At 41.6% G+C, this 19,416-nt stretch overlaps 1 protein-coding gene and 1 pseudogene across 1 annotated transcript in view; both read right to left on the reverse strand.

Moving 5' to 3' along the window:
- Nucleotides 1–8,793: 8,793 nt before the first annotated feature.
- The window catches only part of SP1 (Sp1 transcription factor), a 42,014-nt gene continuing 31,391 nt past the window's right edge, over nucleotides 8,794–19,416 (reverse strand). The window contains exons 4-6 of the mRNA XM_032644881.1: nucleotides 15,174–15,342; nucleotides 12,141–12,340; nucleotides 8,794–10,893 (exon numbers count right to left, since the gene is read on the reverse strand). Of these exons, the coding sequence (XP_032500772.1) occupies nucleotides 10,580–10,893; nucleotides 12,141–12,340; nucleotides 15,174–15,342 (683 nt within the window). The 3' untranslated portion in view covers nucleotides 8,794–10,579. The remainder of the gene's footprint in view (nucleotides 10,894–12,140; nucleotides 12,341–15,173; nucleotides 15,343–19,416) is intronic.
- Nucleotides 11,365–12,023, reverse strand: LOC116760264 (annotated as a pseudogene).

Raw genomic sequence — 19,416 nt, forward strand, 5'->3', positions numbered from 1 at the left:
AGGTAACAAACTTTTATTGACCACCTACGTGCTAGGGCACAGCTAGGGCTATGAATTTTACAATCATCTCATCTAATTCTCCCATTGAGCTATTTATCATTATTTTCACTTTATAGGTAAGAAAGCTGAATTTAGGTAACTTGCCCAAGGTCACTGCTAGGAAATAGCACAGCTAGGATTTGGACCTTGTTAAGTCTGACTCTAAAGCCCAGGCCCTGTTCTTTGCACTTATGCCATGATGCCGGAAAGAAAATACAGATTGAGAAAACGTGCATCAATACCTGTGAGCAGGCCACTAACTAGAAAAAGATACAGTTCAAACTATCACCACCAGAGGTCAGCAGACATAGGAGAAACTCGGGGACACAGTGAAGGGGCAGAAAGGGCATCCTCTGATGACTAATATCCATAGTACATCTCCAATATCTATTAAGGGGCACGAACTGTAAAATGTGAAGAGAGGGCACAGGGTATGTAGAGGGAATGTCAGCATGGAGATGGAAGGAGAGAGGTCTATAGCTTGTGCTGCAGTCGAGAGACAGGAGGTGTCCAACTCCACCAGATTACTGATCAGAATAAGGGAAACTACAGAGCAGCTGCCTCCCATGAGAATTAGAGCCAGAGGAGACTGGTTCCCTGTTTTCCTAACCTTCTGTTCCCCTGGTGGCTGCCTGGAAACCCTTTCTGGGGATGGTCTGGCTTAGATCAGGGCTGAGGGCCTGAGTACTCTTTGATTCTGGAGCTTTTCTCCCAGGGAGGCTGCATGAGAGGGTAAAAGCTCCAGTAGTGTGAAGCAGCAGCTAGAGGAATGACCAGGGCTTGGAGGCTGGTGGATAGCTGCCCATCCCCGCCTGGGTCCTTTTGGGAGTCCAGTGAGGTGGAATGTTGTACTTAGTTACAACTATCTTCCTTCACCAGCTCCCAGATCAGTAAGTCTGGGACTGAGGGGAGGAGTTGAAGGTAAAATAGTTTCTTGTGTCAGGAGTGTCTTAGGAGACTCTCCTCCAGAGGAGAGCAAGGTAAGGATCAGGCAGGCAGGCAGAGTCTCCTCACCCAAAGCCTTGGATAACTACTCTCAAGACAGAAACGTTCCAGTCAGGTTTACAGGAACTGGCAGTCAGAGTTTAAAGTTGAGGTGGTGAGAGAAGGGGTAAGGACTTGAGAGCTGGGGGATTAGGAAGGTCCTGAGAGAGAACTTCAGCATAGAAGAAAGGCTTCCTGGATTCCATATACACAAAGCTCTTCATTAGGATGCCCTGATTAAAGTCTGCAGTGGCCCAATAATTTACCTTTGACCCCACTGATGACAAGGCTAAAGTGAGTTGTTGATTCAATTTATAAAATATTAGGTCCTAGTCTTAAAAAGGTGTTCCATTAAGTGCTGGACCTACAAAGGTACATGTGATTCCTGCCCTCCAGGAACTCATAGTCTAGAAAGGCAGGAAAATATATCAATAAGCAACCAGAAAACTGTGTCAAGCTAGGGGTATGAACAAGGAGCTATACCAGCAGAAAGATCAAACAAGCTAATTCTGTTCAGGGAATAGAAGACAAGGGAAGAAAAGTGCCCAGAGGTTTCACAGCAAAAGCAATATTTAAATTGTCTCAAGGTAAACACAATGAAAACAAATAAAAGGAGGCTGATTATTACAGACCAAGGGAACAGCAAAAATAAAGGCAGCAAGAATAAAGGTATGAACATAAAGTGTGTATGGTGGTGTGTTGGGGTCAGGGGAGATTGAGCAGGAAAAAGGGGTATGAGATATGAAGCAGAAAATCGTGACTAGAGATAAGACTGGGACCAGACTGGAAAGTGTAGACTTTTCCTGAAAGCAAAGGATTTTACGCAGGGGTCTGGTGGCAAAGTGGAAGATGGATGACTGAGGCTCAGGGAGACTAGAAGAAGGGAGATCAGTTACAAGACCTAAGCAGTAGCCAGGGTGAGCACTAGGACAATGGAAATTTAAAAAAAAAGAGGGAGGGAATTCCCTGGAGGTCCGGTGGTTAGGACTCCACGCTTCCACTGCAGGGGGCCCCAGGTGTGATCCCTGGTCAAGAAACTAAGATCCTGCAAGCTGCTCGGCGAGACCAAAAAAAAAATCCACAACCCCAACCCCCCCAAAAATAGATAAATAAAAGAGGGAAAAAATTGAGATACACTGTATTTATTTATTTATTTTGGGCTGCGTGTGGGCTTTTCTCTAGTTGCGGCGAGCGAGGGCTACTTTTCATTGCAGTGCACGGTCTTCTCATTGCGGTGGCTTCTCTTGTTGCAGAGCACGGGCTCTAGGCGCGTGGGCTTCAGTAGTTGCGGCTCGCGGGCTCTAGAGCGCAGGCTCAGCAGTTGTGGTGCTCGGGCTTAGCTGCCCCACGGCATGTGGGATCTTCCCGGACCAGGGCTCGAACCTGTGTCCCCTGAATTGGCAAGCAGATTTTTAACCACTGCACCACCAGGGAAGTACCGAGATACACAGTATTGCTAATTGACAGGATTGGTAATCAAATGAATGTTGGTAGATGAAAGGCAGAATTAAAAGATGATTCTGAGGGGAATGGGGGAATTCCCTCGTGGTTCAGTGGTTAAGAATCCACCTTCCAATGCAAGGGACACGGGTTCGATCCCTGGTGGGGAACCAAGATCCCACATGCTGCGGGGCAACTAAGACTGGACGCTGCAACTACTGAGCGCGCAAGCTCTGGAACCCTTGCGCCACAACTAGAAAGAAGCCCGCAGAGTGCTGCAACAAAAGATCCCGTTGCCGCAACTAAGACCCGATGCAGCCAAATAAATATTTTAAAAAAGAGATGATTCTGAGGTTTCAAGCATAAGTGATCAAGGAGCAGTAATAGTGTTAAGTGAGGTGAGGAACACAAAGGATTATTTTTCTTTCTTACATGTTGAGTTTGAGTTATCTGTGGGACATCCAGATGAAAATGTCCACTAAGCAGGCTGCCAGGATGAGAAAAAAGTGAGGCATTTTGATTTGGGAGTCATCAAAATGTATGTAATAGATAAAGAATGGATGCAACTTGTTTAGGGGTGAAGAGTAAGGAAAGGACCCAGGATGGGGAACAGCAGTATTTCAGGGACAGAGGAAGAAGTGGCTATGAAGGAGACTAAAACAAATAGAAAGGTTAAAGGAAAACCAGAAGTGCCTCAGTTTCACACTCAGTGGGAAGAAAGCACTAAGACACACACTGTTGCAAAGAGGTCTAAGAGGCTAATGACTGAAAGACCACCTGAGCAGGCAACCAGGGTGCTGGTATTGATAAGAAAAAATTTGGTAAACAATAGGTGCTTAACAAAGTGGACTGAGAGGTGAATAAAAGAGAAAAATTAAATGTAAACTACTTTCACTAACTTTGGAAATGTTAAGAATCAGATCAGCAGCTTGAAGAGGAAGCACAGGTTTTTCAAAATGGGGAGTGGGGAGCAGGGAGGCAGATTTTAACATGTTTATAGGCTGATAAAAGGGGACCCAGGAGAGACTGAAGATAAAAGGAGAAAATACTATCGAAACAAAGAAAAGAAAGAAAACAAGGTTGAGAGCACAAGTGGCAGGGTTGGCCTTGCCAAGGAAAAATATTTCTCTCAGGAGAAGGGGGTAAACTGGCACTGGTGAGTACCTACATGTTTGTTAGACAGAAGAGAGGGAAGTCTGAAGAAATTGATGCTTCTGTTTCACGAAATAGGAAGCAAATCACCTGCTGAAAACTGGGGTCAGGATTGGGAAATTTGCAATTAATGGTATGTCTCACTCACCAGACTATGAACTACTTGTTAGCAGGGCTTGTCTTATTTCATTTTTTATCCTCAACCTAGCACACAGTAAGGGCTCAATAAACGTTTACTGACTGAATAGCTGGCACAACTATTAAAGGCCCATTTATGGCTCCAAAGCCAAAAAATAAACACTCCCCCCCCAAAAAAAAACCTCCAATAAAGTCAAATATTAAAATGTTATATTGCTAATGGCTACATAAGGAAATCAACTGGCTGGCTGAGTGACTGACAAAACTGACATAGGGAATCAAATGACCAAAACTAATCAAGAATGCTGGTAGCTATATATAAACAAGCAACCAAGGATTCTTAGGTAGGAAGGGAAGTAAAGGTATAGGCTGATGGGAAATGGGAAAGGCTGTCAAAATAACTTCAATTTCAGTTTCAAGGGGCCATGATCCAGATTCAATCATTTGAGACACAGGTTGGTATTAACTAAACGTAAAATATGTTGGAGCTAGATCTTGGTTTCTAAATACCATTCTCCAATAAAAAGAACAAAGGCTCCTTGGAGAAATGGCTGATCTAGGGCTGGGGCAGGGAAAATACAATATGAGCCTGAAGCATCTTGTGTATCAGAAAGAAAGAAAGTGCTCAAAAAAATAAATGGATGTAGCCATATCAAGGGGATGCAGAAGTCAACTTGAAAGCACTCCCAATGTCCAAAGCTGGGACAATTCCATCAAAATAGTGTATAATTGGATTATAACCACCCGCCTATAAAATAAATATACGTGAGTACATGCTAGTTTAAATTAATGGAGAAGAGAGAGTTTCCTCACAGAAGCTTAATTCCCACCAACCCCATTAAGGGTGGCCTAGACTTACTTGCAAAGAATAGGGAAAGAGAAACAGTGGAGAAACCAAGCAAACACTACCTAAACCAGGTGTTGAAGGTTTTACCATCAGTAATGTCACGTGGTTATCACATACTCCTTGATAGGATGTGATGAGAAGGGCATTTCACCTGTGCACGTATTTTTTTTTAAAAACCTGTAAGCTCAGTCTAATAATGAGAAAAAAATCAGACAAATTCAGACTGGGGGATATCCTACAGAACATGGCCAATACTCCCAAAGACTGTCAAGGTCATGAAGAACAAGAGAAGACTAAGAAACTGTCACAGAGAAGACTAGGGAGACATCAACTAAACGCAATGTGGTATCCTGCAATAGACCCTGGAACAGAAAAAGGCCAACAATGGATGAAGCCCATAAAGCCTGAGATTTAGCTAAAGTAATGTACCAGTGTCAGTTTCTTAATTTTGACAATGTACCATGACAATGTTAACAATGGAGAAAACTAGGGAAGGGGCATATATATAGAAACCCTCTGTACCATCTTTGCAACTTTCCTTTGAACTTAAAAGTATTTCGAATAAAAAGCCAAATAAAAAAAAAGTTGGGCCTGCCCCTGTTCCTCTAGTCCTCCACATTTCTATGTAGTCGTGGCACACTGATTTGGTCATGAAACTCTTTACCCGGGAGTTAAGTGTTGGAGAACTGCACTGATTAACATGTATGTAACAACAGTGTAGCTGGAAACCTTTGTTGGGTTTAGTATATGAAGTTATAACCATATTCTCCCCATTCCCAACCCTCTCAACACACCAGAGACATGGCTTTTTATTAAAAAAACTTTTTTTAATTGGTTTACAAAGGAGCTACAGACTACATTGAACTAATCTTTGTACAAAAAGGAAAAAAAAAAAAAAGCCCCAAAACACCCAGAGACAAAAGGTAGGGGGAGAGACAAGAAAGGAAGATACAAAAGAGCAGGAAGAAATTAAGACAAGAGATTAGCATCATACATACACAAGATCAAGGAGAAAAAAGAGCGAGAGAGATGAGAGAGCATTTAAAAGTTATTTCCCCACACAGCCCCGGTGATAATCGGATTGGAACCAACAACAAACACAGCATGAGATTATTAAGAGATTTAAAAAAGGCAACAGTGGTATGGAGACTGGTTATTGACAGTGTTAAGAGAGAGAAATAAACTTGTTTTAGGCACCAGAGACTGGAGCACTGCCCCTCCCTCCCAGAGGAGGAGAGACTCGGGAAGAGGAAGCAGGCCCTGGAGCAGCTGCCATTGGTGTGTGTAGACGTGGTCTCCTCAGGTCAACCTCAGCATGTTTTCCCAAAATCTTTGTGCCCTAGACTCTAGGTGAAAGCTATGGGATGCCACTGGGAGAAAGCGGTGATCAGAAATATGAAGACTTGCCCTTGTGCACACTGTTCAAGAGCAGCTGCTGGGAAAGTGGGGGTCTGGGTAGAGAATCCCATTCCTCTGTGGAGAAGGCACAGTGTAATTCCTGAAGGTGAGAAAGAGGAAAACACACACCCCAGGAGAGGTATCAACAAGGTCCTCACCACAGGCAGCCTCAGCCCCTTATGTTATGCTTTTTTTCGGATACTGAAGGGAGCTGAGGGACAATCACCATGCCTCTTCTTGCTCAGCAGGGACATGGAAGGCTGGGGTTGTTTGATAACGAGGAAAGGAGAAAATGGGACAAAATACTCATTTCCCTCAAATGAACATTGGGGAGGAAATCTTTTTGGGTTCGGGGAAGTCAAATTAGAGAAGACCTAGGAGGGGAATAAAGCCAGGGACTCCCATTTTTTTTCCCTTTCCCAGACTCCAATCTAAGGCAAGTGAGCTAAATCTGGAAGAGGGAGTAGGAATTTAAGCTTAAGGCTGCTTCATGTCCTCCTGGGGGCTGGTGTTTAGGGAAGGCAGACAAAGAAAAGAAACAGGTCAACCTCAAAGCTGGTCTGCTCATCCTCCTAGATGAGGTCTGTACCCCAGGAGTAGAGCCAAGAGAGGCACCAGAGAGCACACAGGCTCCTAAACAAAAGTAATAACCTACCCATACTTTATCAGCAGTTTTCAAAAGCAATGTTTTCCGGGATTGGAGAAGTGCCATATCCTCCTCCCTTTCCCCAAAGCTACTGCTGCCACCTTTCATCCTTGCACATAAGTTACTGGCTCTCTTCTAAGGGAGATGAAACTCTGAGATTTCACATTTCTCCTCCCAACTCCAAGAGGCTACTCAGCTTTGAATAGGGGAAAGGAGAGTTATGCAAAGGGCCCCTCACTTGAGGCGGCTAGACTATCCTCATTTCCTTGGTACCCGGATCAGAACTCCTTTGATCTGATCCCAAGGTCCAAAAGGCATCAGGGTACTTACAATTGAATGAAAACTTTAAGTAACTAGCACCAGGGCTCCCCCAAAGCACAAAAGGGGCCTGATTAATACCCTCAGAAGAACCCCTCAAAAGGTATATAAATTTATTGCGTCCTAGCAAAGATCTGCAGCTTCCAGTATTCACACAATGTGAAGATATTAACAATACAAAATATATTCTGAAGTCAAACATCTGCAGTTCATAGTGCTTTCTCAGATTTGTTAAAAAAATACAATGCTTAGTTTCCTATATAGGATATACAAAAGCAAAAAATATATATATGTATATAGTAGAAATAAAATCAATCAGCCATAGTAATTTACAGCCTTTGTCTCTAATCCTCCCCCAATCATAATCTTTACCCCACACTTCAGTCTATACTTTCTGGGATCAAGAGTTCTATCTATTCTGAACTCTGAGAAATGTCTGTTAAATTGCATTCTGCATAGCGCCCACAAACAGGGTGCCAGCTGGGAAGTCCCTGAAGGAAGATGGTGTGGGCTGTTACTGCTCTGGGTAAAAAGTCAGACAGTCAAATGATAAGCAGATAAATGTGACTGGGCAACCTGAACGGACAAGGGAATAATATTACCACTCCTCTGGGCACCCCACACCCAACAAGATTTGGTCATTAAAAAGTTAAATAAAATAGCAACTCTTGAAAAAAATTTAGAATCAATAGCCTGTCAGTTACATTAATTTCTTCTGGCAAAAAGTTCAGGGAAAGGGACTTTCATCAATAAACTCCTGACTCAAGGAATGTGGGCTCCTAACTTCCTGTGGAAAAGACTGAGTGACTTACTGCTGCTGGGAGACAAAAGCAGAAGCTGCTTCAGTTTTAGGGCCAAACAAGATACTGGATCTGGAGCTTCCTTGGTGAGAAGGAAACAGGGCAAGTGGAAAGAACTGGATATAAATTCACTCGTGCTAATGAATGGAGTTGAGGGTAAACCAGCATTCCATTCTAGAGAAAAACATCATCAAATAACCTTCTAAAAGCTTGTAGGCTTCAGCATCATTAAGCTAGTTTATATCTAGTAACTTCATACTGGGGAAGATTCCATTCCCTGAAATGCTCTAGCGAAATACTACACACTTCAGTGAGTTATCCTGCCCCTTTCCTCCAGAAGATGCCTATGAACATGATTACAGACATAAAGTAACAGGTTCTGAGTTCTGCCTTTCAGAGGGAACAAAGGGTGCGATAAGTGGCTGGGCATGGATAACTTCTGCTTCTGGGCATGGATACTTCTGGGCATGGATAACTTCTACAGTATTAATAGAATTTGATCTGGGGAAAAGTTCCTTGCAATACTTCCTGTGTTAAAAACAGTATTAAGTCTGCAGAGAAAGGACCAAATGAAGTAAACTTTTGTTTAGAATGTTAAGTTATTGTATTTCAGGTTAAACAACAACACAAACTTACCCAAACCCTAATTCGGATAGATTTTATATAAAATATATAGTAGAATTATAGCATCATCTATTTGTAGTCAAGGTAAATAGATTCATGAAAGGAACTAGGACTCTGCTATAAATCCGGATGTTGGTTTCACTTTCAAACACAAAAATAGTTTCTTCTTTTAAAAGTGCAGTAGAATATCCCCCATTCATAATTGTAACTAATTTAGCAAAAGCAAAGAAATGACCTCAGGAACATACCCAGGTTTTAAGATAGATTTCTAGGAAATGGGCCTGAAAGGCATTTGATCTGAATTTATTTTCCAACAATTTCAAATATTAATTTCTCATCTGTGTGTAGATATATACAGGCACAAACACACATTCACACACAGCCATACACAAACACTTCACTTTCTATCAGATTAGGGTAATTTTTTATTGCAGGTCTCTTATAGTATTGGCTAACAGAAAACCTATCCCCAACCTAACAGATTACACACATACACACAGCCATTTCCACACTTCCTCACAGTGAAAAGCTCTCTGACAAGATACCAGAAGGTCGAGAGAGACAATGTTTTAATGGCTGGGCCTTGAGGACAACTCTGGTTGCATTTAAATCTCAGTGCCAAATGCACTAAGAGTTCCCTGCCGCTATAATTTTTGGATCAGTCTCTTCAGCAATCAGGCCACGGAGAAAGCAGGATGGTTTTTCCTGATCTCTCCTATAAACCACAGTGGTAAGACAAGATTTCTTTTTGTTCTGGGCTATCATTCCCATGATCGTGTGTGCTTCCTTTCCCCTTAGGAACCACCCAAGGAAGAGTTAAGGGAAAAGATCAAAGAACCACTGCCTTGCCACTGGTCCATGCTCTGGAGTTTTGCAGAATGGACACCCAGAACAGGTTCATTGGCTGATGCTCCTTAATAACATAATGGGAAAGAAACTACTGGAGATGTTCAAAAGACGAACTGTATTTCCTTTCAGAATGTGAACTCAGAAGCCCACACATCAAAGCTGAGAGCTACCTTGGAAGACAGTTGTACAAAGGTCCAAATAATCCACTAACTCCTGAACTGGACTACTTGAGTCACTTCCGCTTCTGAGCACATCATCTTCCTATTGAAAGCCCCTACCTATTATTTGACCATCTTTTCACAGTTTATATAAACTGATCCCAGATTATAACCTTCAAAGGGTCTCTTGTACAATTTCGTAGAAGGACTTCTCATTCTTGATGCTTAGAGCAGCTAATGAAGAGAGAGGTGCCTTTGACTCTCCAGCGCCAAGAGGGTGCCTGCGTCAGTAGTATTTTGAACACTCTCTTCACAGCTACCTCAAGCATTTGCCTGAGCTTCAAGGCTACTCTATTCTGCTGCTGGGACTAGGGACTTTAAAAGAATGACAGAAGTGCCTCATCCAGGGACCACTACCAAAAACAAAGCATGAAGTGATCAGGTGAGAGAAGGGGAGACAGAAAATGTTGAGTCAAGGAAGGAGTGCAAGAAGCTGATCCCAAATTAAAAGACAAAATTAAGAAAGGAAAACATTATGTATGTATATATAAACTAAAAGCAGAGCATATAAATGCTTAATCTGGTGGGAAGCCAAGACAACATCTATAGAAAATCTTGATGTGTCACAACAAGGCTCAGCCATAAGGAAATAAGGCAATATAAAAAAAAAATGACCAAGTTATTTTGGTCACAGAATGGTCTCCTTCCTCCTCCCAGCCAACCCCTGCAAATGCATCTCTATATATCTTTTATATATATATATATATATAATATAGAATCTGCTTTTTGTTAAAAAGTATTTCAATGATCATATATATTTATCAAGGCATGATGGCTTTAGGAAAGGGGGGGGATCCATCATGGGGGAGCTGAGAAGGGAAATGCAGGAAGTGGAGACTGGGGTAAGAAGTGTTAAGAAACTGTTTGGGGTCAAACAAATGCTCATCAAAAGGTGGCACCAACAGAATGTTCACTAATGTTTCCCACTTCAAGAAGGTACTGATGATACAGGTGGATGCCAGGACCCCATCTCTTCTCTTGTATCCCTCCCCCAATTCTTCCCACCACCATGCATTTTTAATGCCTCACGGCTCTCTCTCTCCCACATGTCTCTTGGACCCATGCTACCTTGCATCCCAGGGTTGATGGGTATGGCCCATATGTCTCTGGCCCCGGGTGCCTGATCTCAGAAGCCATTGCCACTGATATTAATGGACTGCAGATCTGCCACCTGCATGACGTTGATGCCACTGTTGGCAAGACGGGCAATACCCTCTGGACAGATGGCCTCCATGGCTACCATGTTGGTGGTGATGAGGGCCGAAGGGGTGGAAGTGCCGCTGCCTTCTGAACCTGCCCCACTGTCCAGGGGCAAAGTGCCCACACTTAGGGCTACACCTGGGCCTCCCTTCTTATTCTGGTGGGTCTTAATATGCTTTGACAGGTGGTCACTCCTCATGAAGCGCTTGGGACACTCAGGGCAGGCAAATTTCTTCTCACCTAGGTAAAGGAAGAGAAAGAAGATGAGAAACTCACATCTCAGGAAGCAGTGGTACCTTGTCCAATTCACTTCTTTCAAACTATATAAGGCAGAATAAAGCTAGTCCTAGAAGGTGATTACAAACAAGAAAAACCTGGTGACTATCTTTTGCCTTTTGGGGGAACAAAAAATAAGAAAGGAAGGAGTATAGCAGAAAAGTAAGGCAGGACCTTCAAAATCCCACTCAAAAGCTAGCTCCTTCCTTCTTAAGGGTTTTCCAGATTAACTCCAATTCCATTCATGATCCATACAATCAGTTTCAAACTAAGTTGCTCAGAAATTTTAGTTATTTCATAGATATATTTTGTGTCTTTTTCTTTTTTTGACTTGAAATGTTAGAAATTTCTTATTACTCATTAAGCATCAGCTTAATACTGCGGAAATTTCAAATCACCCCCCAACCCCAAATTCTTGATAAAGAGCTCTTTTAGTAAAGACACGCTCTCTTCTCTCCTCTGTATAAAACTTTACAAAATAAAGGCAAAGAACTGTGTACATCTTGCTGTAAATGCTGCCCATAGCTGTGGAGACAGTGTCTGCCCAAGGCACCCTTTACTGTCCAGGTCCTGAAAGACTCTTGTTCATGAACTGTCTCTTTGCAAAGCGAGTCCACCATTTGCTGTGTTTATCTTCCTGAGGGTCAAAAACTTTCTCACAAAGTCTCAGTCCAGTCTCTTGCCTCAGCTGTTGTAAGTAGGCCCTCATCACTTCATCTTCCTGTTTGTTTGCAGGTTTGGCATAAATTGCATTAAGTGGAAAACGAGGCTCTCCAGGAATGGGAAAATTAGTGATTCCCAGTGTATACATTTCTTTCTCGCCTTGGCTTTTAGAATTGCAATTTTCTGAGTTTCTTTAGACACTGAGAAAGGTAAAGAGTTATATATATCAAGATCCTATCAGCTTCATTCTTAATTTCATAGTTTTTGAAGAAGACATTGGCCTTGAAGTAACAGATAGCTTCATCCACAATATCTGTATCTTTTGTCTCTCTAGGAGTGGGTCCTTTGAAGTGACTTCTGATAGGCAACAGTGCCATGTTTCAAATGAGTGTGGTGTCAGGGTCCATGGGGGAAGAGTGGTAAGCCGGCATCTTGGAGGCACCCAGGTTTCAACCCCAATGAGGAGGATCGGGTTAGAGCACAGTGCTATTTTGTGTCTTTTTATTCTGGTCTATTACTACCTCTCCCTTCCCCAAGTTCCTGCTCACCTGTGTGTGTGCGTTTGTGCCTCTGTAACTCGTCCGAACGTGTGAAGCGCTTCCCACAGTATGACCAGGTACACATGAATGGCCTCTCGCCTGTATGCCAGCGCAAGTGTGCCCGTAGGTGTGAGGTCTTGCCATATACTTTGCCACAGCCTTGCATATGGCAAATGTGCTGTTTCTTCTTGCCAGGATCCCCAGAGCCCCTGGAAGCGAGAACACAACTATTCATCATTCATTCTAGAGACAAAAATTAAAGAATCACAAAGTATACATCATAATTACTGGATCCACTCAAAACTAATCCAAACTTCTATTTAAAAAAAAAAAAAGCCCTCTCTTTAGTATCAAAAGATAAATCTTTAGTTGACTCGGATGTTTGATGCTTGAAGAGATAATCATTCTCAAGGTGACTTGTGAAATGTGAGAGGCATTTTCTTATATTTTTCTGGAAGTTAAGTCTCAATACAAGCATTTTCCATGAGAACTACTGTGAATATGGTGATATTTTTGTCTGGGAACTTACTTAATGAACAAAGTGTCTCTCCATTTAAGCACTTGGTGGAGAACTTTAAAGAAAAGATAATATTTTACAATTATAGAACTTTTCTCCTAGAATAAAGGTCAAGAGCCAAACAGTAAAGATTAAAAGCTGAAAAGAGGGCTTCCCTCGTGGCACACTGGTTAAGAATCCACCTGCCAATGCAGGGGACACAGGTTCGAGCCCTGGTCCAGGAAGATCCCACGTGCCACGGAGGAACTAAACCCGTGCACCACAACTACTGAGCCTGCGCTCTACAGCCCACAAGCCACAACTACTGAAGCCCATGCGCTGAGAGCCCACGCTCCGCAACAAGAGAATCCACTGCTATGAGAAGCCCACGCACCGCAATGAAGAGTAGCCCCTGCTCACCGCAACTAGAGAAAGCCTGCGCAGCAACCAAGACCCAAGGCAGCCAAAAATAATTTAAAACAAACAAACACAGAAACTGAAAAGACAGAGCAATATCAGAGACTTGAGTGGAAAAGGATGATGGGATGGATAAAAGTCAAAAGAGGGGAAATAAGGACCCTAACTAATTCAAGGTATGTAAAAAAAATATTCCCTATATGGAGCAAATCCTAAGCACCTCTCAGGAAATCAGCTCTGAAATGTTTTTGCCAAACCAATTTGTACCATGTGTGAACCATTAGTGGGCACTGGGGAGATTTCCAAGAGGGATTTTTCTTGGGTTTTAACAGCACATATTAGTGGGGCATGGGGAGGGGGAACCAACACTAACAGAAATGAAATCATACTTAGGTAGAAATCACAGAATTTCCTTCAAAAACTTAAATCCACTTTAAGCTTTGTGAGAGGGAAACTCTATTGTACTCAAGTGCTTTTGATTCAAGTTTTTCCTGTAATATAGGGTAACCTACAAAGAATTTGAATTATTTCTTGTTTTGGTACATTTCTTATTTTTGTGCTTATTTTTAATGGAACAAAACTTTAACAGATTTTTTTCAAAGGCATTTAAAAAACTATGTGACTTTTGGGCTTCCCTGATGGTGCAGTGGTTAAGAATCCACCTGCCATTGCAGGGGACATGGGTTCGAGTCCTGGTCCAGGAAGACCCCACATGCCACGGAGCAACTAAGCCCATGTGCCACAACTACTGAGCCGGTGCTATAGAGCCCGCGAGCCACAACTACTGAAGCCCGCATGCCTGGAGCCTGTGTTCCACAACAAGAGAAGCCACTGCAATGAGAAGCCTGAGCACCACAGTGAAGAGTAGCCCCCGCTCGCTGCAACTAGAGAAAGCCCCCGTGCAGCAACGAAGACCCAAGGCAGGGGCTTTCCTGGTGGCACAGTGGTTAAGAATCCGCCTGCCATTGCAGGGGACATGGGTTTGAGCCCTGGTCTGGGAAGATAACACATGCCATGGAGCAACTAAGCCCGTGCGCCACAACTACTGAAGACCGCATGCCTAGAGCCCGCGCTCTGCTACAAGAGAAGCCACCGCGATGAGAAGCCTGCACACCACAACAAAGAGTAGCCCCCGCTTGCCGCAACTAGAGAAAAGCCCACGCACAGCAACGAAGACCCAACTCAGCCAAAAATAAAATAAATTTATTTATTTATTTATTTATTTTTTTAAATAAATTTATTTTTAAAAAAAGACCCAATGCAGCCAATAAATAAATAAATTTATAAAAAACTATGTGACTTTCTATTCTCTTTCAAAATCAGTGACTTGAAAAAAAGTAACTTGGAGCTCTCTAGAGATAATACTGAATAGCCAGTACACTAATGAGAAAATTCGTCAGAATTCTCTTCTGTAGGACATATTAGATTCCTTGATGGAAGAATTTTCTATCCAGAATAAGTATTTTTATCTATTTTGAGAGAAAAAAAGATTATGGAAAACTCATGATTTTCACACAGTCACTGTAAAAAATCATTACAGTAGGTATGTTTCTTTTTCTTTGCCAGGCTGTTTTATAAGCTATCTTGTTAGGGGACTTCCCTGGTGGAGCAGTGGTTAAGCATCCGCCTGCCAATGCAGGGGACACGGGTTCGAGCCCTGGTCCGGGAAGATCCCACATGCCGCAGAGCAGCTAAGCCCGTGCGCCACAACTACTGAGCCTGCGCTCTAGAGCCTGCGAGCCACAACTACTGAAGCCCGTGCACCTAGAGCCCATGCTCCACAACAAGAGAAGCCACCGCAATGAGAAGCCTGTGCACCACAACAAAGAGTAAACCCCACTCGCCACAACTAGAGAAAGCCCGCGTGCAGCAACGAAGACCCAACACAGCCAAAACTAAATAAATAAATAAAATAAATAAATTTATTTAAAAAAAAAAATAGAGTTGAAAAGGATCAGAGCTGGAACCAAGACCCCATATATAATCTAATGAAAAGCACTGTGCTGTCTCTGATCCCTTTGCAACACTGCCAACACTTAAAAATTTTAAAAAATAACCCTTTCTTTTTACCTCCAAGTCTATTAATTTTTCTTCTTTATACTCTTAAGAGATTGGCTGAGTCAACTTACCTTCCTTCACTATCTTTACAGTAGGGGCAGGTGCATGCTTCCCGCCGGGTCCTCCGACCAGCCTGGGGTTGGGGATCTGGGCTGTTCTCTCCTTCCTCTCCACCTGTTGGGTCATCATGTATTCCATCACCACCAGCCCCATGGAGGCCAAGCTGAGCTCCATGATCACCTGAAATTAAGAGAGTAAAAGGGTCAAGGTGGGAAGCAGGGAAAGTCGTCACAGTCGCAGGCATCTCAGTGACACTTCACTTTTACAGCACCATTTCTTCAAAACTTTGAAGTCACATTCACTGATACTGCCCATACTTGAAATCTCAAGAATCAGAGTTGAAGAGACAAAGAACCAATAAGTCTATGAAAACATGCTCATTCTCACTCAATTTTTAAAATGCAACTCTATAATAGACTTGTAATTTTTCACCTACCAGGTTACAAAAAGTTAAAACTCTAATAATGCACAGAATTGGCAAAGGATACAGGGAAACAGGCATTTTTATATACAGGTGGTGATAAATTAGTACAAACTCTTTTTTTTTTTTTGCTGTGCCGTGCAGCTTGCAGGATATTAGTTCCCCAACGAGGGATTGAACCTGCGCCCTCAGCAGTGAAAGTGTGGAGTCCTAACCACTGGACCACCAGGGAATTCCCAGTACAACCTTTTTGAAGGCCAATTTGGCAATATTATTAAAAATTTAAGTGCACATCTTAAAGGAAATTTCACTTTGAATCAGCAATGTCGTATCGATATATTCACGAGTACACAAAGATATGTGACAGTAATGTTTTCTGTAGCTTTATAACAACAAAAAAACTGGAAAAAAATCAAAATGTACACCACTGAGGAACTAGTTAAGTAAATTACGATAAACTTATGCAATGGACTACTATACGTGCATTAAAAAGAATGAGACAAAGTTCTGTACTGTTATAGAAAGATGTACAACAAATCTCTTATTCATTCCCAGAACTAAAGTGCTATGGAACCAACCAAATGGAAGTGACTAAAAATAAGACTTCAAGGGATTCCAAACTAGAAAACATACAAAACCGGAAAGAGGAAACTTCCTAAAATGAGCAAAAAATTGTGCTGAATATTCAGAGGGAAATAGTACATGTACATTATAAATTTTAACACAGAGAGAAAAGGAAAGAGCTGAGGTCAAAGTTAATTTTTTCTTTTGGCCATGCTGCGCAGCATGACAGAATCTTGGTTCCCCAACCAGGGACTGAATCCACGCCCCTTGCAGTGGAAGCACAGTCTTAACCACTGAACTGCCACGGAAGGTCCTCTCAGTTAATTCTGTGTAGCTAGGAAAGTTTATACACTCCAGGAAAGTTTCGGTTTGGGATTGGATGCTTTTCAGAATGCTACAAAAAGGAAGAAAATATTGTGCATACAATCTATTATGTTACTTGATGTCATTTCCTTTTAAAGATAAATTTGTGGACTTCCCTGGTGGCACAGTGGTTAAGAATCCACCTGGCAATGCAGGGGACACGGGTTCAATCCCTGGTCCGGAAAGATCCCACATGCTGTGGAGCAACTAAGCCCGTGCGCCACAGTTACTGAGCCTGCCCTCTAGAGTCCGCGAGCCACAACTACTGAGCCCACGTGCCACAACTACTGAAGCCTGCATGCCTAGAGCCTGTGTTCTGCAACAAGAGAAGCCACCACAATGAGAAACCCGTGCACTGCAATGAAGAGCAGCCCACGCCCGCATGCCACAACTAGAGAAAGCCCACGTGTAGCAACAGTCCCAAAGCAGCCAAAAATAACTAAAATTATTTTTTTAAAAATAAATATAGATAAATCTGTCTGAATCACTATAATTTCTGTCCTGGTTAAATTAAAATAGATAAATGCTACAAAGCTCCAGGCCAGTGTTTCTCAAACTTTTTAAACTTGCAACCCACAGTTAAAAAATATATATGAGGGCTTCCCTGGTGGCGCAGTGGTTGAGAGTCCGCCTGCCGATGCAGGGGACACGGGTTCGTGCCCCGGTCTGGGAGGATCCCACATGCCGCGGAGCGGCTGGGCCCGTGAGCCATGGCCGCTGAGCCTGCGCGTCCGGAGCCTGTCCTCCGCAACGGGAGAGGCCACAACAGTGAGAGGCCCGCGTAACGCATTAAAAAAAAAAAAAAAAAAAAAAAAAAAAAAAAAAAAAAAAAAATATATATGACACTGTGACCTAGTACATAAACATGTAACTGAAACAAGTTTCACAAAAAATGCTTACCCTTATGATAAGCAGGGTATTCTGAAATTTTCTAGACTCTATTTAAACTTTTTTTCCTTAATGCTGGTCATGACCCAGTATATCGATTTTATGAGTTACTAATGGGTCACACTTGACATTTTCAAACACCGCCGCTCTAGGCCAATAGACAGAAGCAATGTTTTAAAGGAATACATAATATTCTTTTCAAGCTTTCAAATCTATCAATAAGCATTCACCTATGAAAGCACCTTGTAAATAAGTTAATGACTCTATTCATATTTAAGATTCCAATAATTGGAGAGTGTTGAAATGGCCAGCTTTGTTTTATCTATTTTATAAAGAAGGAAACTAAATAAATGGGGTAGGTCAGACTTAACATCTAGAAACCTAGGCTCTTGACTTTACTTCTGTACCTAATTTCAACTCTTTTCAGCTCATCAACGTAATTTCGAGTCACAATACCTAATAAGCAGCTCTCTGTACTTTCTTTCTGACTCTACCACTTCTAAGCACCAGCTTATTGCATTAAAATAAATTTAATTTGAATATTTTGAGATTTTCATGATACTGGCAGAACTAAAACTGGGAAGTACTGGAGTACAGGTTAAGAACAAGTTTTGAAGTAAGACAGACCCTAGATAAGAGCCCCTACACTATGATTTGATTAGCTTTTCTGGCAGTGATCGAGTAACTTCTCTAGTTATCAATTTCTCCATCAGTAAAATTGGGACGAAATCTTAACAATCTCATAAAGTTATTGTGAAAAACAAATGAAATAATACATGTAGGGCGCTTAGCATAGTATCTGTCACATAGCAAAATTCAATACATTGTAGCTATTACTATTAGGAAAATATCTTGTGGAAAAAAGATAGTGAGAAATCATGGAATAAGATACACCAGTATTTCACATAATCATTCCACCTTAAAATTGTATGTGTTACTGAGTGGAAACTCCCCCTAGTGGGGATGGAGAATTTATCCTTTAAAATAAGCCAAATAGCTCAGCAGACGAGACAGGATGCTAGTTAGTATTGCCAGTGGTTACCTACCAAAAATTACCTTCAGAAGAGAAATTTATAAAACTGTAGATCCAGCTATCTATAATAAGTCTTTAGAAATAAGACAAAACTGTGGTGTATATCAGCAGATCATCTTCTTTGATCTATTTTCCAAGCTAACCTAACCCCATTAAAATTTGAGAAGCAATTAATTAATCCCCAAAGTTCTCCCTTGTCCCAATCAACTGGAAAGAGGCAAATCTTTCTCCATTTTATTGAAACATAAGAATAATATTCAAGATAGGCATAATACACTAAATAGGGACACAGAGAAATACTTAGATATCAGGACTACTAAAACTAAATCTCTAACCCTCTTTTCAAATTCTTATGAAATGGACAGTCAAAAATTAACATCCTCCTGGACCCCCACAATGATTTCAAATTTTTTTAAAATAAGAAAACTGAGAATGGGCTTAGATAAAATGAACAATTTTGAATTTCATTTAACAAAAAGAACGGATAAAATGTCAACAAAGCATCAACATCAGACCAAAATCTGTTTCCTGCCTCTTTTAATAAGAGTTTTAGAAAAAGAACAGTTTTATCTTAAAATGTGGCACTGGTTAAGCAATGAAATAAATTATGGATTTTCCTTTCCATGATTAAAATAACTAGTAAGCCAAAGGCACAGTTTAATGACAGTCTTGCCCAACCCAGTGGTTGCCTCTAGCATCAGTTTCTGAAATAGCTATGGTAGTTACACACTTTTTTAGTTTCCTCAAAGTGAAGAAGTGTGCTGAAGTCATGAACTTTCAAGACCACCACATGGTAAGTCAAACACCCTATTCTTCTCTGAGAAAAAACTTGGGTAATACTAAAATAAGATGAAATAAGAACCTCCTCAGTAATTTTCAGAAGGGTGGTTCCCATACACTTCCCTATTTATCTGCTTTCTGAAATGATTTTGGGAACACTGTGTTCTTTAACTTTAATTCAGTAAGTATTAATACAGTAAGACTA

Source organism: Phocoena sinus, chromosome 10 (assembly GCF_008692025.1).
Source record: "Phocoena sinus isolate mPhoSin1 chromosome 10, mPhoSin1.pri, whole genome shotgun sequence".
Taxonomy (NCBI): Eukaryota; Metazoa; Chordata; class Mammalia; order Artiodactyla; family Phocoenidae; genus Phocoena; species Phocoena sinus.